At 28.9% G+C, this 19,862-nt stretch overlaps 2 protein-coding genes across 2 annotated transcripts; one reads left to right on the forward strand and one right to left on the reverse strand.

Moving 5' to 3' along the window:
• Nucleotides 1-981: 981 nt before the first annotated feature.
• Nucleotides 982-15,106, reverse strand: LOC119678754 (putative uncharacterized protein DDB_G0292292). Its single transcript, XM_038090795.1, has 6 exons — nucleotides 14,843-15,106; nucleotides 4,657-4,846; nucleotides 2,564-4,281; nucleotides 1,525-2,486; nucleotides 1,352-1,453; nucleotides 982-1,284 (listed from the first exon to the last, which is right to left on the reverse strand). The coding sequence occupies exons 2-6, from the start codon at nucleotides 4,768-4,770 to the stop codon at nucleotides 1,016-1,018; spliced, it is 3,165 nt and encodes a 1,054-aa protein (XP_037946723.1). The 5' UTR covers nucleotides 4,771-4,846; nucleotides 14,843-15,106; the 3' UTR covers nucleotides 982-1,015.
• A 1,610-nt stretch (nucleotides 15,107-16,716) lies between these two features.
• On the forward strand, nucleotides 16,717-19,092 carry LOC119676282 (pre-mRNA-processing factor 39-like). The gene is made up of 6 exons (XM_038087521.1): nucleotides 16,717-16,807; nucleotides 17,033-17,115; nucleotides 17,511-18,474; nucleotides 18,533-18,729; nucleotides 18,812-18,983; nucleotides 19,076-19,092. The coding sequence occupies exons 1-6, from the start codon at nucleotides 16,735-16,737 to the stop codon at nucleotides 19,090-19,092; spliced, it is 1,506 nt and encodes a 501-aa protein (XP_037943449.1). The 5' UTR covers nucleotides 16,717-16,734.
• Nucleotides 19,093-19,862: the final 770 nt, after the last annotated feature.

A 19,862-nucleotide genomic window follows, 5' to 3' on the forward strand; every position in this document is an offset into this window, starting at 1 on the left:
TATTTTATTTATATTAATGAAAAATGGATTTTTGTTTTTAATACTTTAAAAAGTACAATGAACTAAAATTCAGCATAGAAACAAAAGACGAAATGAACAAATCGGAAAGAAAGTTACTTTCTGATTTCATACAGAGTCTTATGGCGATATAAAACGCGAATTGTTTTATGTGTAATAAATACATATAATTCGTACGTGTTTTATTGCTAAGATAAATATGAAAAATTATTTTATATTTTTTTATAAAAACTAAAATATAAATTTTAAATTAAAAACGATAGAAATCGTTATATACGTATATATAACAATTTATTGAAACACTTCAATAAAAAAAAATTATACTAAAACAGTAATTGGTGTATATTATATATAGTAATACAATTCGCGGTGTCTATATTCCCTTGTACAAAATGGATGCAAAGTTATTTTTATAAAATATATTACAAAAAGAAAACTTAGAAATAATTATAAATTCATTACAATTTATTATGTTGATCTTAGTTTTAAGATTTTAGTTTTTTTACTTGGTTTCATTTTTTAAATTTTTTTTACTATTCATTTTTGTTTTTAGTGCAGTACACTTTGGAGTTTCTACAACTAATAAGCAATTGAAGCTGCTTTTTAATTTTACATCTATATACAAATAATTACAATTGTTCGCTAGATTAAGAAATTTAATTCAACTTAAATTTACATATTTTTAATTTAATAAGAATAGTTTCAAATAAAAATTATGCATATTTGCATACATACAAAAGCAAAACATTTAAATTAAAATTTTTCAGTAAAAATCTTAATAAATGAACAAACTTAACTAATTGAAAGTTTAAAATAATCATACAATTTTTTCCATATATCAGTTATTTTCACTACTATTGTCCAAAAGCACAAAAATAAAAAATTACTATATGTATAAAAAATTATATCAATAAAATTTATAGCTTTGCAAATAAGTTTGTTAATCTCATTTTTATAGTTTTGTTTTTTTTTTTGCTATCGAATAACTGAACTAAATTTATGTTTGTACTAAACCGCGAACATCCGTTATAGTTGAACAATTACCAGAGGTGCCACCACCAGATCCACCATTCGTACCGCTATCAATAAATAATGCCGAAGTGTCAATGTTGCTACATATATCTTCATCATTTAAAAAATCTTCGTTCACATCTAGAAAATCTCCGAGGAAATCTGAATCAGAACCGATAGTTTGTTGTAAACTTTTTAAATGTTTATCGGCAAGCGCTAAAGCACGTTCCACTTCATCACATTCATCTTGACGCACTAAATTAGGTTTCACAGTACTGAATAAGTTTACAATTCAATTTAAATAAATTTTTTAACAAATTACCAGCAGTAAATAATTCGTTGAAAGCATCTACAGGCAAAGAATTGAGCACATTATCTAAATCATTTTCTTCAAGCAAATGTGTATCGTCTAAGGGTATGTCATCTACATAAAAATCAGAAATGATAAAGATTTTTGCCTTATTTTCACTTTAACAACAAAATAATAAAAATTACCATCATGTGGTCCAGGAATAATTTCAGATTCACTTAAACCGCCAAGTCCAGTATCTTCTGAACTAGCATAAGCAGAACTATTCTCGCACATGCTTAGCATATCCTGTGTTAGTAATTCATCAGTTGAAGGTAATGATGAGGTTGAAAAAAGTCCCGACGTAAAGTTCGAGTTGGAGTTAGTGTTCATAAAATTCATATTGTTGTTGTTATTGAAAATGCCGTTTGAATGGTTTATATTATTTGCTTCGTGCTTGTTCGCCAGCATTGTAAATTGTGCAACAATTTGGTTAATATCATGTGCCTTCTTGTCATCATTGACATTGGCATCAAGAGTGCCAAAATTAAGCTTACGCTGTGGTGATATCATATTTCCACTGTAACTGAGTGGAGCTAAAGCTGGAGGTGCCAATGAATTGGACGGCATATATAATTGTGAGTTGGATGAATGCGAATTACTGGCTATTGATTCGAGCGATGTTGTACTACTCTTACGTTGCAACACTGCAGATACTGGTACAATTTTTGGTTCAACGGCACTTGATTGCATTTTTTTATTACGCTTTTGTGGACGACCAACTGGATTTACCAATGTTAATTTACGTTTGCGTGGCGCAGTTAATTTTGATAAATGTAATTTTTTATTATTAGCAACACTAATATGCGCTTCTGGTTGTGGACCACTTCGATGATTCTGTGGTGTTAGAGTAATTGTAGACATTTTACGTTGTTCATTTGCAATATTTGTATATTCCCCACGCTTATGCGCGTGTTCATTGCAAAGTGGAATATCATTCATTATATCAAACACTGTTATAGGGCATTGTGTATTATCCGAAAGCTTAGCGGAACAATAGGAAAATAATGGTTGTGCGGGATTCTTCACAATATGTTTTACGCAATTTGTAGCCATATCCAAAGCATGATCATTGCAAGAAGGTACAGAACATATATTAATGGTTTGTCTAAAAAAAATTTACAATAAATGGTTAATTTAATTCTTTAGTGTTGTGAAGTAATTAGATTGAATGAATTTACTTACTTTTCATTAAAAACGTCTTTATATTTGCGTAACAGTCGATCAACACAAAGTAAACGTTGCCGAGCTACATGAAGTGGATTTTTCTGCATAGATTTTACTGAAAAGAGTTGCAAAGCCTGACGCTGCAAGAGATTCTTGTATTTCAGTATACGCTCTTCGCGAGCCAGGTTTCCAGATTGTGCAGAACAATGCTCGCCTGAGTTATTTTTCTTTTGATCAAAATTTATACAGTTTTGTTGTATGCAGTAGGGTAAAATATATGAAGCGGTTAAAAGTGATATATCTACATCTGTATTTTGTTCAGCTATTCTGACTACTGTCACAGCTTTTTTACTAGAAAGACCATGATTGTCAGATAAAGCTTTCTTTGCATTAAAACCATTCACTCGTATTTTACGATTTTTCTTTTGACCCAAAGATGTCTGAGTCTGAGATTGATTTGCAAATTTTTCATTTGAATAATTCTTTTTAAGATTTTTCGCTGTTGCTTGTATTGAAGATACTTTATTTTGCGGAGTATCAACTGGTACATTTTTCTTTACTTCATTTGTTAAAATATCACGTTTGGAATCAACAATATTAGAGCTGACATTTTGAATATTTTGTTTGGAAGACAAATTATGTTTTGCAATATTATTAGTTTTCTGATGCAACTGAGATTTAATACTAGGTTCTATAAATTGATCATTTATTGTATCTACAGTTTCATCTACTTTCCGTAATTGTAAAAGTTTTGGAACTTGTGTGCTCTGTTGTAATTCACAAGAATTTGCAGCGGATAAACTGTTTGAAACTTCTGATTTATTATCAACAGTTAAAGCTGCTGGTAGGGATATTGACGATATATCCAATAATTTCAATTTCTGTATAGATTTTTCCGTTATGCTGGCCCGAGTGTTACCATTTAAATTTTTTTGTGGAATTTCATGTGGTGATTCTGTTTTACTGGAAATTTTCTTAACTGAAACTTCTTGTAAATCAGTATCGGAATGTTTTCGCTGTTCCAAAGCATGTAATGGAGGTGGTTCAGATACGCAAATAAATGTGTTCAACTGCTGTGACTCTTCTGTGCTTGTATTTAGCTTGCTTGTGTTGTTTACTGCGGTACCTTTTTTGGTATTTTTGATGCACTGCAACTTTTGAAGATGCTGCGCTACTGTTGTATGATGAAAATTGGAAGGTGGCAAAGAAGTAGCTTGGGATGTTACAACTGCTTGCGTAGTTACAACACCCATTGCTGGAGGTGTCGTGATCGTTGCCGATGAGGCCGTTGGAGATGGTAACGATGCGGGTGATGTTGGTGGACTCACCAACGGTGGCGAATCCAAAATTAATGGAGTTTGCCATAATGAAGGAGTGTGTTGAAGTAGTTGCGTAGATTGATTACTAGATTGGTTCTGCAAGCGTATTATGCATAAATTAGACGATTGAATTATATTATTTTGCTGTTGCAATGGTTGTTTAATTTGAACTTTGTGTATTTGTTTTTGACATTGAGATGAGTTTTTTAATGATGCTACATTGGTTGTTGTTGTTATTGGAGTAATAGCTTGTGTTACTGTTCCGATTAAGCTTTCCGCTAAAGACGCCTGCGTCTTTGGCAAATTATCGTTTAACTGCGCAAACGATATTTTTTGTTGACTACTAATTGATCTCGTCGGTAATGTAAGACCATTTGTTGCAATTTGAATATCTGTTAATCGGGCTCTTGCAGATTTCTAAAAAATTTTTCATTTAGATTAGATAAAGGTTAATGTACAAACTTCTATATCTCAATAAAACATATAACTTCATATACTTCTTATAACGCACGTACTTATTTTTTAATATTGAAGTCTATACAGTGAAATTAGAAAATACAGTGAAAGCTCTGTTAAACGATCTCTCTGTCTTTTTGGGTATCTATCTTAACCGTACTGTTTTGCTAACCCAGTTTTCACACTTTATTTAAAGTATGTTTTTTAAAGAGTTCTCTTAATCTAACTGTTTTCTTGATGCTGTCGTTATACGTTTAAGAGCGCTTTCACTGTATTTGTTGTAAAAAGGTTTTGAAAAATAATTATAGAATTTAGCATTTATATATTTTTTTATACCTGTGTGTTAAATAAAATAGGAGGTGTTGACACTGTGTCAGTAAATACATAAGGATCCTCAGGTATAACTGGTGACGGTGTTGTTATAAGTCTCGTTGCTTGCTGACATGACATATCCAAACTGACAATTTCTCTTTTGAAAAATTTTTCTTGGTTTCGCAAATCAGGTATTCAGGTATTGTTTAATTATCTGTAACAAAAATTAACATCAAATTAAATGGAGAGTTTTAAACAACTTTTATAAAAATTAAAATTCAGGAGCACAACATTTTATATATTATAGAAAATATTTGAAAATAATTTTGGCGATTATTATTACAACAAGAATTTTATATTTGGAACATGTTCTATGTGGATATTGACTTTATTTAATAAGAACTTAAACTAAACCTAATTTAAATTAGTTTCCAGTATTTAACTAAAACTGCTTAATAATTGTAAACAGATAAATAAATTACATTAAAAAATATTCCGCTTTTGAATGTTGGATATTTAAACACGGATCAATTGATTATTCTAGTCTAGCAGATGAATAATATAAATCAACAAATTTCATTATGAAATTAATATACTATATAAAACACATAGTCATTATTATAAAATATATGCTTATCAAACATGTTTAAGATATGCCATGAACATCTCAGATTAAATTTGTGTTTTTAATAAAATAATTTAACAGATGCACAATATTATGCAGTCTATAATTGCAGTGTAGACAAATACCAGGCATTAACGGATTTATATATAATAAAAAACTGTGTGTGTGTGTTTAGGTATACCCTGACCTTAGTTAGTACTGATTCATACGTGAAGATTAACTATTCATCGTGTCTATCACGTGTTTTAAGTTAAGATAGTATATTTTTTACCGCAAAATACTTGACTCAGTATTTTTAAAAAATAATAGGTGATAGCTTGACAAAATGTTCTTGTCGAATAAAGAAATGATTTCCATGTTTCGATATTTTTTGAGATTATCATAATACAAAGACTTAAATATAATAATAATAAAAAAAATAATAAATAATATATAACTTTAAACGGGCTTATATATGTCTCAAAGTCACTCAATAAGTTTAGTTACTAATAGCCGTACAAAATTTTTATCATTTTATCACCGTTTGCTAAAACTAACTATGAAACTATGTAGTTCCAGCTACCTGCCTACCAGAAAGGCTTAACACACGTATTATGTATAATTACACATGTATTAACGCATGTATAATGCGACTATAAATGGCTCCATTTAAATTTCAAGGAATTTCGCCGGTACCAAATAAAGCTATTCGTTTGGGTATAGTTTTCTCATTTAGAGGAAATTGTTACGGAAGTATCATAGACACGCGAATATTTTGGTCGTAGGTCATAGAGGTTCCAACAAGATTTGTCCGTAAAGACCGTCTTATAAAGCTCGTGTGAACCAAGAATGGTTAAAAAATCAAGTTCCACACTTAATTTCATCTACACAATGACTTTCGAAATCGCCAGATGCAAATCCAATGGACTACTCCAACTGGGCCATTTATAGAGCAAGGTGAGGATATGGCATAGTAAATATATCAGTATGGATGCGCTGAAGAAAACCACTAACCAAGAATGAACCAAAATACCGGACGATAATGTTCGTTAAGCATGCAATTCATTTTTTAACTGTTTAAAGGCCATAGTCAAGGCAAAAGGTGACCACATCGAGCTAGAGTGAATGGTTTCTGAAATTTTGATTATTTCCACAAATTTTTGTAATTTGAATCAATAAAAAATATTTTCACACAAAACAAATATTGTCGCTTGAATAGGTAACGCCTCAATCGCCTAACCCCGTATATATACAGAATGTTTCCTAATAAAGAATCAAAGTTCTACTTGGGCGAAAGTATTTCTTAAACTAAAAAACGGGGTGTATGTATAGTAATAAATGAATATGTATTACTGTAAAAAAAAAGGAGTAGTTCGAGAGGTAATGCTTTGGTCAAAGAAAAGAAATAAGGTGTATGTATGGTAATAAATGAATATACAGTCAGCGACAAAACTCTACATACACCCCCCATTTTTGCTAGCTCGTAAATCCAAGGACATAATAGAAAAAAGTAATGATGCAGTTTTGTTTAGAACTGTTTTTTAATAATAATAAACAAAAGAAAATCCATTCATCAATATAAATTAACAAAGTTATTCGAAAAAAAGCTAAAAAAATCATTGACAAAAGTCTACATACACTTCATTGATTTTTAGATATAGTCGACAGAAATATAAATGTTAAACGGGAAAGTACCGTTTTTCATATTTCATGCTTGTGGCATGAGTCATACATTTATATAATGCACTTAGTTGTGCTTTGAGAGTGGTATTTAATTGACACGATGGGTCCACGAAAAGAATTTCAAGTGATATGCGAAATCTGGTTATTAAGCATAGAAATGAAAAAAAACCTTATGGTGAAAATATCAAAATTAGTAAATTTGACTCGATCAACAGTTCAGACTATAATAAGAAATTATAAAAATACTGGTTCTCCTGAAAATAAACCTCGCAGTGGCCGCCCAAGGATACTCATACGTAGGGATGTCAGCTTGGTTTTAAAAGAAGTTAACAAAAATCCGAAAGTAAGTGCCTTAAAATTAGTCGAACACATTACTAATGCAACTGGAAAGCATGTCAATCCACGTATAGTACAAAGAACGTTGAACAGCCACGGTTTTCATGATAGAATACCACGCAAAGAACCTTTAATTTCTGAAAAAAACCGAAAGCTGTGCTTAGAGTTTGCCAAACAATATAAAGAAAAGGATTTTGATTTCTGGAAGCAGGTTTTATTTACAGATGAATCGAAATTCAATATATTTGAACGCGATTGGAGAGCTAAAGTTTGAAGGAAAGCGAAAACAGCACTGAATCCGAAGCATATAATGCCAACTGTAAAGCATGGTGGTGGCAGTGCTATGCTTTGGGGAGCCGTAGCTGCAACTGAAGTAGGAAAAATAGCTTTGACGTAGATTAGCATGCTTCCTAGTTGCACTAGCAATGTGTTCGACTAAATTTAAGGCACTTACTTTCGGATTTTTGTTAACTTCTTTTAAAACCAAGCTGACATCCCTACGTATGAGTATCCTTGGGCGGCCACTGCGAGGTTTATTTTCAGAAGAACTAGTATTTTTATAATTTCTTATTATCGTCTGAACTGTTGATCGAGTCAAATTTACTAATTTTGATATTTTTACCATAAGGTGTTTTTTCATTTCTATGCTTAATAACCAGATTTCGCATATCACTTGAAATTCTTTTCGTGGACCCATCGTGTCAATTAAATACCACTCTCAAAGCACAACTAAGTGCATTATATAAATGTATGACTCATGCCACAAGCATGAAATATGAAAAACGGTACTTTCCCGTTTAACATTTATATTTCTGTCGACTATATCTAAAAATCAATGAAGTGTATGTAGACTTTTGTCAATGATTTTTTTAGCTTTTTTTCGAATAACTTTGTTAATTTATATTGATGAATGGATTTTCTTTTGTTTATTATTATTAAAAAACAGTTCTAAACAAAACTGCATCATTACTTTTTTCTATTATGTCCTTGGATTTACGAGCTAGCAAAAATGGGGGGTGTATGTAGAGTTTTGTCACTGACTGTATGTAATTATGATTTACCAAAAAAAAAAAAATATATAGATCGCAAGATAATTATTTGATCCAAGAAAATAATATGTATTTATTTATTATATGTATTATATATATATTATATTATAAATATATTATATTATAAATCTATTATATTATGTATATATTATATTATATATTTATTATATTATATATACATTATATTATATATATATTATATTATATAAATAATATTATAGTAATAAATAAATGTGTTTGTTTTTGTCGAAAAAACAGCAGCCCACTTCCGATTTTTGATCAATATAAATTTTTTTAACCCATTAAAATCACATTTTAGGACTTCATGAAGAAGATTTCCGCCGCAATACAAATTTTTTGAACCCATTAAAATCACATCTTATTACTTAATGAAGACGATTTCCACCGCAATATGTAAACTTCATTCCAGTAATAAGGGCAGAGAGCTGAGATCAGAAGACTTTAATACCTAATAGGTTCAACTAAGTCAGTATATAACTTTTAAAATTATTAGAACAAATATCTTGACGGTTTTTTTTAATCATATCTTTTAAAATAATTGAACTGTACAAAAAAAAATAAAAAATTAATTTACATTACAAATTAATTATTACATTAAATTAAGCAATAATAATTTACTTTAAAACTATTTAAGTAAATAGAATGGAACAAACAATAGAACAAATAGTTTTTTGGAACAAACAATTACATTTAATATCTTCTGATATAAAAAAATACATTATCTACTATAGACTACTATAGACAAGTTTTATCTATATATTATATATTATCTACTATAGACTACTATAGACAAGTTTTGTTTGGTGTAAGCATTTTTTTTAAATGAAAATCAAAACAAACGCAGTAAATAAGTCATATCGGTGAATAATAAGAATAAGCAGACATTCGTTTATTGACGCCGACATACAAATGTATGTATGTATGTATGGTGTGTATCTCGGCCAGGGTGGTCTGAGTCTGAGGTGCAGTAATGAATGAAAACTAGAGATATTAAAAAATACATTCGCGGCATTGATAAGAGACAACTTATTTGCGAGAAAAAAAAATGTAAACAATTTGACTTTTATTATTATTTTTAAATGTCAACGTAGTTAAAATGCGTTTTAATAAAAAAAACAACAGTGGAGAGATACATTAGTCGGTTAGAAGAGAAAACAAGTAAGTGAAAATACTTTTACACACATTTAAATATATAAGAACAATCCAAACAATTATTACTCAATTTATTTTTCTTTTTGCAACAATTTTTCATTAATTTACTGAGTAAAATTTTACATAAAAGAATGAGAAATGAGGATACATAGATACATTAGTATATAAAAATGTGCTAATAAAAAAAAAAAAACATTAGTACAAAAATCGTGACGTAAATTGTTTTTTGTCCCAACTGCGCGGTATTCTTTATCTATGTACTTAAGCAATTTTATTACAAATTACAGTTCCAAACAACAAGGTTAAATGATTATACATAGACTGAATTATTCTGAATTGTTTTTATTGTGTTTTGTATGTGTTCTACAATATGAAGAAGAAATGCTTGGATTTATTTATATACTCGCAATCGCAAGTAAATTCATTATTTGTATCGTATCATCTGCAATATCATCGTCGGAAATAAAGTTAATCTCACAAAATAATTACAAATAGATAAGATGAGAATAAATTAACTCTAATAGAGAGAAGTAATAGAAATGTTGAAAAAGAATTATGGTCAATATGATAACTAAATTATCTTCATAGAAAGCCTTATTGTCTGGCGAACATTTATTATGATTATAATTTTTAAAATTTAGCATATGAATGATGATAAATCTTCATATTCTATTTTTTACTTTATTTTTACTTTACATAGTCTTTTCGAAACTGCTTCGTAAGGGCAATACACTTTCGGAATAAATATCAAAGTTATTATTTGTAGTTTATATTATATGTAATATGAGAGAGAATTATTAATATTTTAATTTCAAGATTATTGGGATATGTTTAGTTACTAGTTTTGTAAAAGGCTACTCTGAGTTTTTCTTATAGTTATAAACAAAAATTTTTTTTTTTATTTTACCATTCAAATGTATAATACAATTAGAAATAATATTTTGATATAACTACGTTAAAAAAGTTACTGAATATATATATACAACAAAAAAATGAACAACTTCTATAAATGGAATTAATAAATTTGATTTTAAAATCAAATAAAGAGAGGTATTAGATAGGTTTTTGAATAGTAGTGAATTACAACAACATAATTTTTATTATTTATAATTTTATTGATCATAGAGCTGTTTTGTGTATTGGCAAATACCCGTCACCACTGGTCTTATTGGAATTATTTTTTATGTGCAATAATTTGTAAATAATTTTTTGGAACTGTAAGTACCAAGGCTTGAACTTGCAACCTGTCAAAATTTTAAACCTAGCGTCAGTGTTAAACAGTCAAGTGATCCAAAGCCATACTTGACTTGTAGGCCAAAAATTAAATTATTTACAAATAATGATATTTTGTGGTTATAATTCACTACAATTCAAAAACCTCTCTATTATTACTTTATATTAAAATAAGGTTCAAAAATAAAGTATTATTCTCTTCGATAGATACTACGCGCCGTTAAATATTTGAAAAAAAACATTGCACCATAAATAATACATCAATTAATACTTATAATATTGGAATCACCGCTCGAGAAAGAGTACAACGGGCTAAGACAGTTAGACAAACTAAATTATATATTTTTTATAGAAATCGAATAGCAACAAAAAATAGATAATGGCCTAATATACTTTGGCAAATAGGCCATACTTTCACACAGCATAAGTAATTGTTATTTTGTATCTTTGTAATTATTTACAATTGTAATTATTGTAAAGTAAATATTATTTTGAATTTAATGTATCTGATGGCGTTTTGATATATAATTGTTTATGTCTAGGCATTGTGACGAATTCAAAATACACCAACTATCTGACGACATATTTCTTGATATTGCCTTCCTATATGAGCAGCTAAATAATAATCACTACTTTTCTGTAAAAATGAGTTTCATTAGATTTTTGTGTATGCGAATTTTTTGTCCAGATGAAATGATTTTTGACTAAACAATTTTGAAATATCCACCTCAGAGTGCTACTGCTCTTGTATTCTTATATAAGCAGCTGGATTATAATTACTACTTTTCAGCATAAAAGGGTTTAAATGCAGTTTTATAAATCAAATATTTTGGACTTAAAAAATTTGAAATATGGACCTTACATTACTACCGATGCGTGTTCCTTAATCCTAAGTAATATTCTGAAGTATTTAACTTCATCTTTCAATGTGGATATTATATAAAACAAACATATTTTGGCTTCTCATTATTCGTATATATATCGATTTGCTATAAGTTCAGTCATACCACTACCTCAATGAGTGGGACCGTTACCTCCACTCCATTCCTCTATATAACCGCAGCTTTCGTGACCTCAGTTACAAAGTTTACCGCTAACCTCGCCCCCCGCTCATTTTGCTCTAACCCCACCCCCTTCTTCATAACCCAATTTCCCTAATGTACGCCCTTACTTTCTGGCTTAGATAAATCTAGCTCGCTAGGTACTAAGTCTATTTTTTCTCCTCTTTCCCCTGATTACTGGAATGAAGTTTACACAATGCTGTGGAAATCTTCTCCATTCATTCCTAAGAGGTGGTTTAGTGGGTTCAAGTCTCACGCGGTAACTTTCGATGCTTCCAGTCATAATTCTTAAATAATCCATTTTTTTAGATCAATTTTTTATTTTACTGAACACTTCTGAAATTTCAGGGAGATCAATATATTATAATGATAATACTCCTAATTTTTTAATATCGATACAAACTTTTATTTCTTTTGAAGTTAACATTGAAACTATGTTTAAAGTACATATTACTTGTAAATTACTCTATAATGTCTTCTAGAAATTATATGCACGTTGTTAAATGTACAACAAATGTCGCATCATCATCATTATCATTAGTGGTGCAACGATCCTAGTTGAATCTTGGCCTCCCTCAAATTTTGCAGACCTACTTTCACACCAAACGGCACTTATTCGTCTGTGCAGAGGTGTCGTTCCAGGAAATATACCTAACCGTTCTTCGAATCTTATCTCCCACTTCTTAAGATTTATGAGTAATTTTATGTTAGACTTTATATGTTTAGATATTTATATAGTTAAGTTTTGCTATGTTAATAGTAATGTCACTGATTAGAGTTGGGGACTGTGTCACTTTGAGTTCAATTTGGATGTGCAATAACTATTGTTCACGTACTGTAAATGTTTAACATATTTATCAGTTTTGTATGAATAATTTACTCATCTGTTGGCATAAACTACACATATATAATATATTTATCTTTCCCTCAACAAAGTAAACAAAGTAAAATTGTTTATTTTGCTTACATTTCCATTTGTTTCAGTTCAAATAACACGTAGGCGTCTAAAATGTTTTAATCTCTTCTTTTTCTATTTGTTCTGTTATTATAGAGAGAGAGATGTTGGATTCCAAGATACATGGAAAATGTTGTTGGGCTCTGGTAATTATTTTCATGTGTATTTTCATTGCCGGTTATGGTAAATATTTTTATCAGATACAAATGTTGTGCATATGGATTTAAAAAAAACTTATGTTAAATTACAGTAAAACAAGGAATTACAAATTGGATATTGAAATTTTTACTATTTAAACGGGAGAGATATTTATGAGTACTCTGCTTTATATGATTGATAGGACTGAATAGAATGTGTTTATCTATTCTTAATTATTTCAAATATTTATTTGTGAGTTAATACTAAAATTAATTTAAAAGTTAACTAAGAATAAGCAACTGGAGTACTAGATCCTTAACACTGAAATTTTTACAAATAATAATATATATAATATATATATATATATTATATATATTATTATACAATATATTATTATACAAATAATATAATAATAAGTTTAAGTAAAATATACTTGTAATATATTTATATGGAATGGCTATAATAAACCTTTTTCTGATATTAGCGCGTCGTACATAAGACTAGAAAGCATCTGCTGTTATATGTATATATGGTGTATAAAAAAAAACTATTTTATTTTTTATATACATAAATGCATATCAATAAAATCATTAATAATAAAAGCTGTAATTAACTATCACTTTACCTAATGTATTGATAAGATTTATGTATAAAAATATTTTAATAGTTATATATTTATACATATACATTTAATAAGTGTAGTACTGAATTACTGGTTTCCAACCCACTCTTTAAGTTTATAAAAAAAAAGCAACAATTGCTTAGTATATAAAAGCAAATAAACATTTCCGCTAAAAAGCAAGTTGGCGTTGATGTTGTTTTACCAACTGATGAATTGCTTATATTATTGCCTTCAACATCACCATACCGTTGAGAATAACCCAATCCACATCTTGCTTGACTCATTTTTAGCTCTTTTATTTACTTTTATTATATACTAGCAGCGTCGCCCTTTTTTCTTTGTTTTCTTCATGGAATGACGGCTGCTCCTCTGCATTTTTTTTTATTTTTATTGCACTTAATTTTAATGAGAAAATAAATTACCGTTTACAAAATATTACCTTAATGTATCTAATGATTTTTAAAAACTTATTATTTTTTATTATTATTTTATTATTATTAATTATGTATCTAAACTCAGTCTTAAATATTTCTCGTGCAGGTACACAACAGTATCTATCAAAAAGAACGTCAAACACTGAAGTGAATGCTATCCGAGCAATTTTGTTTTTGTTTTGCTGTGGTGGAAACACAGCAAATGTCGAGTGTGCTCTCATATTCATTTGTTCATCCAACAGAGCTGAATTATGTGATGGTTAAGAGTCAGAAGTTCAATTGTAAACACAAAAATATAACAAAATCAAAAAATATATTTTTATGTATAATATACAATATTATACAAGACACAATATATTTAATAAAAAAAATTATAAATTATTGAAATCGTTATTAAAAAAAAAATTAATTTCCGATAAAAAATATATTTAATTATTTTCAGCATAAAAAAAGTCATTAAAAACTAAATAGACTATATAAAACCTGCAGGTTTAACGGATCACTCAATTTTAAAAGAATATAGTTTTGGCGGTAAAAACGACACGCTCGGTGAAACTACCTGCCACATTCACACATTTTTTATTAAAACAAATATGGATATGGAAATACTGTTTATCACAAATTTTTGGAAGAAATTTTGAATCATACAATGATACTTCAGAATTGCTTTTTTTTCCACTTCTTAAATTATTTGGTACAACTTTTATTATGAATATCATATCGTCATGTGAATATTCCGGTTTTTCATTTTAAAAACAGCTTGTTTGTGATAATAAATATCAAAACATATGAATCATCCACTTCACAGATAAATACATTTCTCTTTTTCAAGAAACGCTGAATATACATGCATTATTTACGCGCGCACTCCTTTGTATAAAAAAAATCAAACATTATAATTTACCCACTTATACACACTCACTTTTTCGTGATGAACTAAATGAACTTTTTGCCAGACCTGGGAATTTTCTTTGTTTAACACTTTTCTGAACGCGTAATATGAACTTTGAACCCGTAATTTTTCACTAAATTCTGTAGCTGCAAAAATAGTTTTATCACACAATTTTTCTTAAATATATAAATTAACACTTTTTAATATTTTCAGTTTATGGAATACGTTTTAAATATGCATTAAAACTAAGTGAAATTACCACGACTGTTAGTTGTGAGATGTTTTCTAGCAACTAAAATGGCGGACGTTCATCGCACGACGCAAGAGTATAACATATTACATTCAACTCTCACATTAGATTATTCATTTTTACACTGAAAAAAATGTATGCTACAAATTTATTAAAAAGCACTATAATATATATTAATGTTATATATTAATGTTATATATATATATAATGTTATATATATATATGGTCGCCTTGATATTATGACGTATTATAGCACATATATTCATTTGTTATTTGTATACTCAAATATGACAATGTTCTATATATATTTCAGTAGTACAATTTATGATTTGGCACTTTACTCAAAAAAAGAGTTATTTATTTTACGCAAAAATATATATTAATTAATTGATAATTATTAGAAATATTAAAAAGAGATTATTTAATTTCATATATGTATGACCTTCATATTTTATATTATAGCCATTTATTATATATGTAAATAAATATCATTATAAACATGCATATAATGATAACAAAATTAAAAAAACTTATAACTGTTGTTAAATTATAAGTGGTATTTGGAAATACTCCTGTACTCTGTAATGTACTCTGTAATTTAGTTAAGTTGTTTTTGTGAAATTAAGTTATCGAGTTAACAAACTGCCAAGAGATCAACTCTGACAATTTTTTCAGTACTCAGTGAAACATTAGATGATTCTTATAACGCTGAAGTGTTACACAAAATGAAAATTTACTTAAAATTTCAAGTTCTGCTAAACTCAATACCTGTTTTAATGATATTTTGTAGACGTAAACATCTATCAGTTATATCGCATACTATGTAAAATACAAACTAAATCAAATTTAGCTATTACCGGACCATTTCATTTGCTTTTTATGATAGAATGAAGAAATATGGCATTATATGATATATCCACCCCACGGCCTCTATGTGACATGGACACGCACAAACAGATGGTAGTATGTAATTTATTGCTAGTAAAGACGCGAAATTTAAACTCAGTCCACAGAAATCTGTAAAAATTATTCTATAAAAATTCTGTGATCTAATTCTTTTGTACTTCAATGCCTTTGCGCACAGCTCTTCTACGCGTCCCGTACCATTGCGCCTAAACGGATTCGAGGCAGTGGCGTAAAACTCATAAATGTAATTAAAACTTTAACTTCAATTTCATCATACCCCTAATCACAAAGTTAAATACTCTTAGAAGAGTACTTAAGTATGTTAAGATCTAACTGTATATATATACATATATTAATGTAAGTTTCTAACATTAAGAAAACCATGTAAAAATGAAATTATACCTAATAAAACAAAACAAAAAGTGACATAAAGGATTGTGCAAGGTTGCTGTAAACAGGGTCCATTTCCAATTTGGTTAGATCATTGTACATTCTTTTCAAATGAAAGAATTTTATTACTGGACTATATTCAATTTTTTCCATTTTATAGAAAATCACCAAGGTGCACTGTTTCAATTATTTGCAAGTAGCTATCCAAACATCTGATAAAGTCGAAACTTTTACAGCTGTCGTTTAAGCCTTGTCAGTAATACAAAATATAATTTTGTTCTGGCGCTGCCACATGTTGTGAAGTCTGGTACTCAATCCAGCTAGTAGTATACAAACGTATACTTAAATTTTATCAAGCTGGTAATACTATTTAAGCATGACAGCTTATTTATCAAAGAAAGAAGGTTGCGTAAATATGGCGTCTGCAAGCGAGGAGGAAAACGTTTCTGGTAAAATATTAATTTCATTATGAATTTTTATATTTGAATGTTTGTTTTTTAACAAATTTGAATTCAGCGATGTAATTACTCTACTAATTTCTTCTTTAGAATTTGGTATTATGCATTAACTAATATTACTCGCAGCGTGTAGTACAACGTGTGCGGTGTTATATATGAATGACATTTTTATGTATCTCACATAACAAATATTCAATTAATAATTTTCTTTTACAGGACGGCGCACACGTTCTGGTAAAAAAGTTGGTTCACCGGTACGTGCAACAAGACGATCCACCAGAAAACAGGCGCATGAACAGGTCAGTTACATAGAATGTTTAACGTTGTAATTATATTAATTTTAATGTTATACATTTATGATGAAAAACCTGCAAATAATTAACGAATGCGGCGTTGTTCCATTCGTATATGAAAACCGATGATTTCTTGCAAGGGCCAACTGAAATGTAGTAGCATATGTCAAATTTTTGATATTGCAGATGATCCTTTGAAAGTTAACAGCTCTTTATTTTTGCATTTTCATGCAAACTTATGAAATTAATTTAAAATTTATAAACATAATTTAAATTAAATAATTTTCTGCAATAAGAGAAGTAATTTTATAATAAGAGTTATGAAACTTTTTTGGATCGAATGTAGTTTTCAATAATGTGTTTTATGGTACATAAAATAATTCTAAATTTTCAATTTTTAGACTCTCGAATCCGAAGTAGAACAATCAGACATTATAAAAGAAATGCTTGCCGAAGCTGCACAAGGAGTTATCAAAGTTGATAGTGAAGATGCAGTCATTTTCGATCCTGATAGCCAAAATTTAACTGATGATCAGAGTGTTATATATCAAGAAGAAGTTGTTGAAGTTGAACATCAACAACATATGGACGACAATGAGATCTATAGCGTAATTGATGACGAACATATAAATTCGGAAGTTACTGTTGCAAACGATGAAAAAAGTTCGTCTTTTCCTTTTGGCATTATTGGTCATTCAGAAACCTCAGATGAGGCGCAAGTTGAAGAGGTTTCTGAGGAAATAAATGATTCTGGTGTAGTTGAAAATTCATTACTCGCATCTCTAGTTGGAGACAACGCAAATAGTTTACCGTCGGTTGGTGGTTGTGAAGACAATGATATTAAGAAAGAAGATTTCGATTCAAAAATAGAAAACCCAATGCATTCTAGTTGTGAGAAAATGGAATCAGATGAATCAAATACTGAAGCAGCTATAGCTGAAGATATTGCTGGTGTAGATGATGGTAGCAACGCTACCATGGTTAATACTGAAATAATATCAGAGGACGAATTACCATTACCAACCAAACCAGAAATAAATGACGCTGAAGAGGTATCAGATGAGGAATTACCTGCGCCTAAACGGGCCGAACTACCAGCCGATGCCGAAGTTATATCAGAAGATGAATTGCCGGCAAATAGTGCAGCTGAAAGAAAATCTCCAAGTGATTCACCAAAACGTGTTTTAAAAACTGATTTGCAGACAACGGATCAAAAAATATACAAACGAAAGGCCGATGATACAGATAGCGAAAATCAATCAATTACACAAAAAAAATCAGATGAACAGTATAATCCTATGAGTCCGACTTCCGAAAGTAATGATGCACCACCCATTGAGAAGAAAGCTAAACTTGAGTCCGACGGTAAATTTTTAAATTATAAATATTAGTTATTGTTAAAGATAATATTATTATATTTTAGAAACTGAGGCTAAGGATCGGAGGAAGGATAAAGAAAAGGAAAAAGAACGCGAAAAGACTAAAGAGAAAGAAAAAGAGCGTGATAAAGAAAAGGAACGTAAACGACTACCAGAATTAGATAAATATTGGCGTGCAGTTAAGGAAGATACTACTGATTTTACTGGGTGGACATATCTGTTACAATATGTAGACAATGAGGTAAAATTGAACCACTTTTATAACTATTTTAATGGTTAGAAATTAGAGTGTATCTTTAAATATAATTAAATTAATATTTTAGTCAGACGCAGAAGCCGCTAGAGAAGCGTATGATGCTTTTTTAAGTCTTTATCCTTATTGTTATGGTTACTGGCGTAAATATGCAGACTATGAGAAGCGTAAGGGTATCAAAGCCAATTGTAATGCGGTGAGTAAATGTAAAATTCAATCAAATACAGTTTCAATATTTTGTACTCTATATATATATATTATAATACAATTTTATATTATTAATAAAAATAAAATGAAATTTATTATTGAAAACTATTTTCAAAATATTCGTTAGGTTATAATTCGTTGTAAATGGATTGTTCTTTTTCAATAATTGTGCACAATAGAAAAATATAAATACATATTTGTATTTTTAATATTTGATATATGCGAGTTTTAAATAAAAGTATAGTATGATATATTGTTTTCAACAAAATTTGGTTTGTGTTTAAACTTAAAAGAGAAATCATTATTTTTTCGCATTTTGCAAAGGCGAAACTGATTTGATTTGACTTATTCTGAACAAATTATTCACAACGTAATTTGTTATTATTAATGAAATAATAGAGCTAAAAAATATTTCTAATGAGCTATGCCTTTAAAATAAATTTTTAATTATATGTTATGCACAGAAGTCACATGAAACTTTTAATTGCAAAATGTGTTTGTTTAATTCCTAAAAATCACATTTTCTGCACATAAATATCTAAACTTTTAAAAAGTAATTTCATTTGGTGCTTAAACGGTTGGCTGAATATTTTACTCTTGTGGTTCTCTGTGGTTGGGTCAGTTTAGTAATATTTTGTATTTGGAGTTTTTTTCGTCAGATCTACATTCCATGCAGCGCATAATTTATAAATAAAAAAAAAAAAAAAACAAAGTACCCGTTTACTGCATATTCGTAAGTACAAATAGAATAAATGAAATTAATTATTGTATGTGTTATATTAAATATCATTAAGTTAGTTTGTATTTAATTATAATATATCTTTCACTTACAGCAGGTTATATTCTGTGAATTCATTGTGATTTGTGCGTGTTTTTGACTTTGATTTAATAATCAAAATGTGAATAATTTAAAT

This window comes from Teleopsis dalmanni, chromosome 2 (genome assembly GCF_002237135.1).
Source record: "Teleopsis dalmanni isolate 2A chromosome 2, ASM223713v2, whole genome shotgun sequence".
NCBI lineage: Eukaryota > Metazoa > Arthropoda > Insecta > Diptera > Diopsidae > Teleopsis > Teleopsis dalmanni.

Excerpts from the sequence above, each read along its gene's own strand:
- LOC119678754 (XM_038090795.1), bottom strand. The coding sequence starts at position 4,770 with ATGTCATGTCAGCAAGCAACGAGACTTATAACAACACCGTCACCAGTT. Across the intron at positions 2,487-2,563 it reads AAAGACGTTTTTAATGAAAA|ACAAACCATTAATATATGTT; the intron begins GTAAGTAAATTC and ends AATTTTTTTTAG. Across the intron at positions 1,454-1,524 it reads TATTCCTGGACCACATGATG|ATGACATACCCTTAGACGAT; the intron begins GTAATTTTTATT and ends ATTTTTATGTAG.
- LOC119676282 (XM_038087521.1), top strand. The coding sequence starts at position 16,735 with ATGACAGCTTATTTATCAAAGAAAGAAGGTTGCGTAAATATGGCGTCT. Across the intron at positions 17,116-17,510 it reads GAAAACAGGCGCATGAACAG|ACTCTCGAATCCGAAGTAGA; the intron begins GTCAGTTACATA and ends TTCAATTTTTAG. Across the intron at positions 18,730-18,811 it reads TACAATATGTAGACAATGAG|TCAGACGCAGAAGCCGCTAG; the intron begins GTAAAATTGAAC and ends TTAATATTTTAG.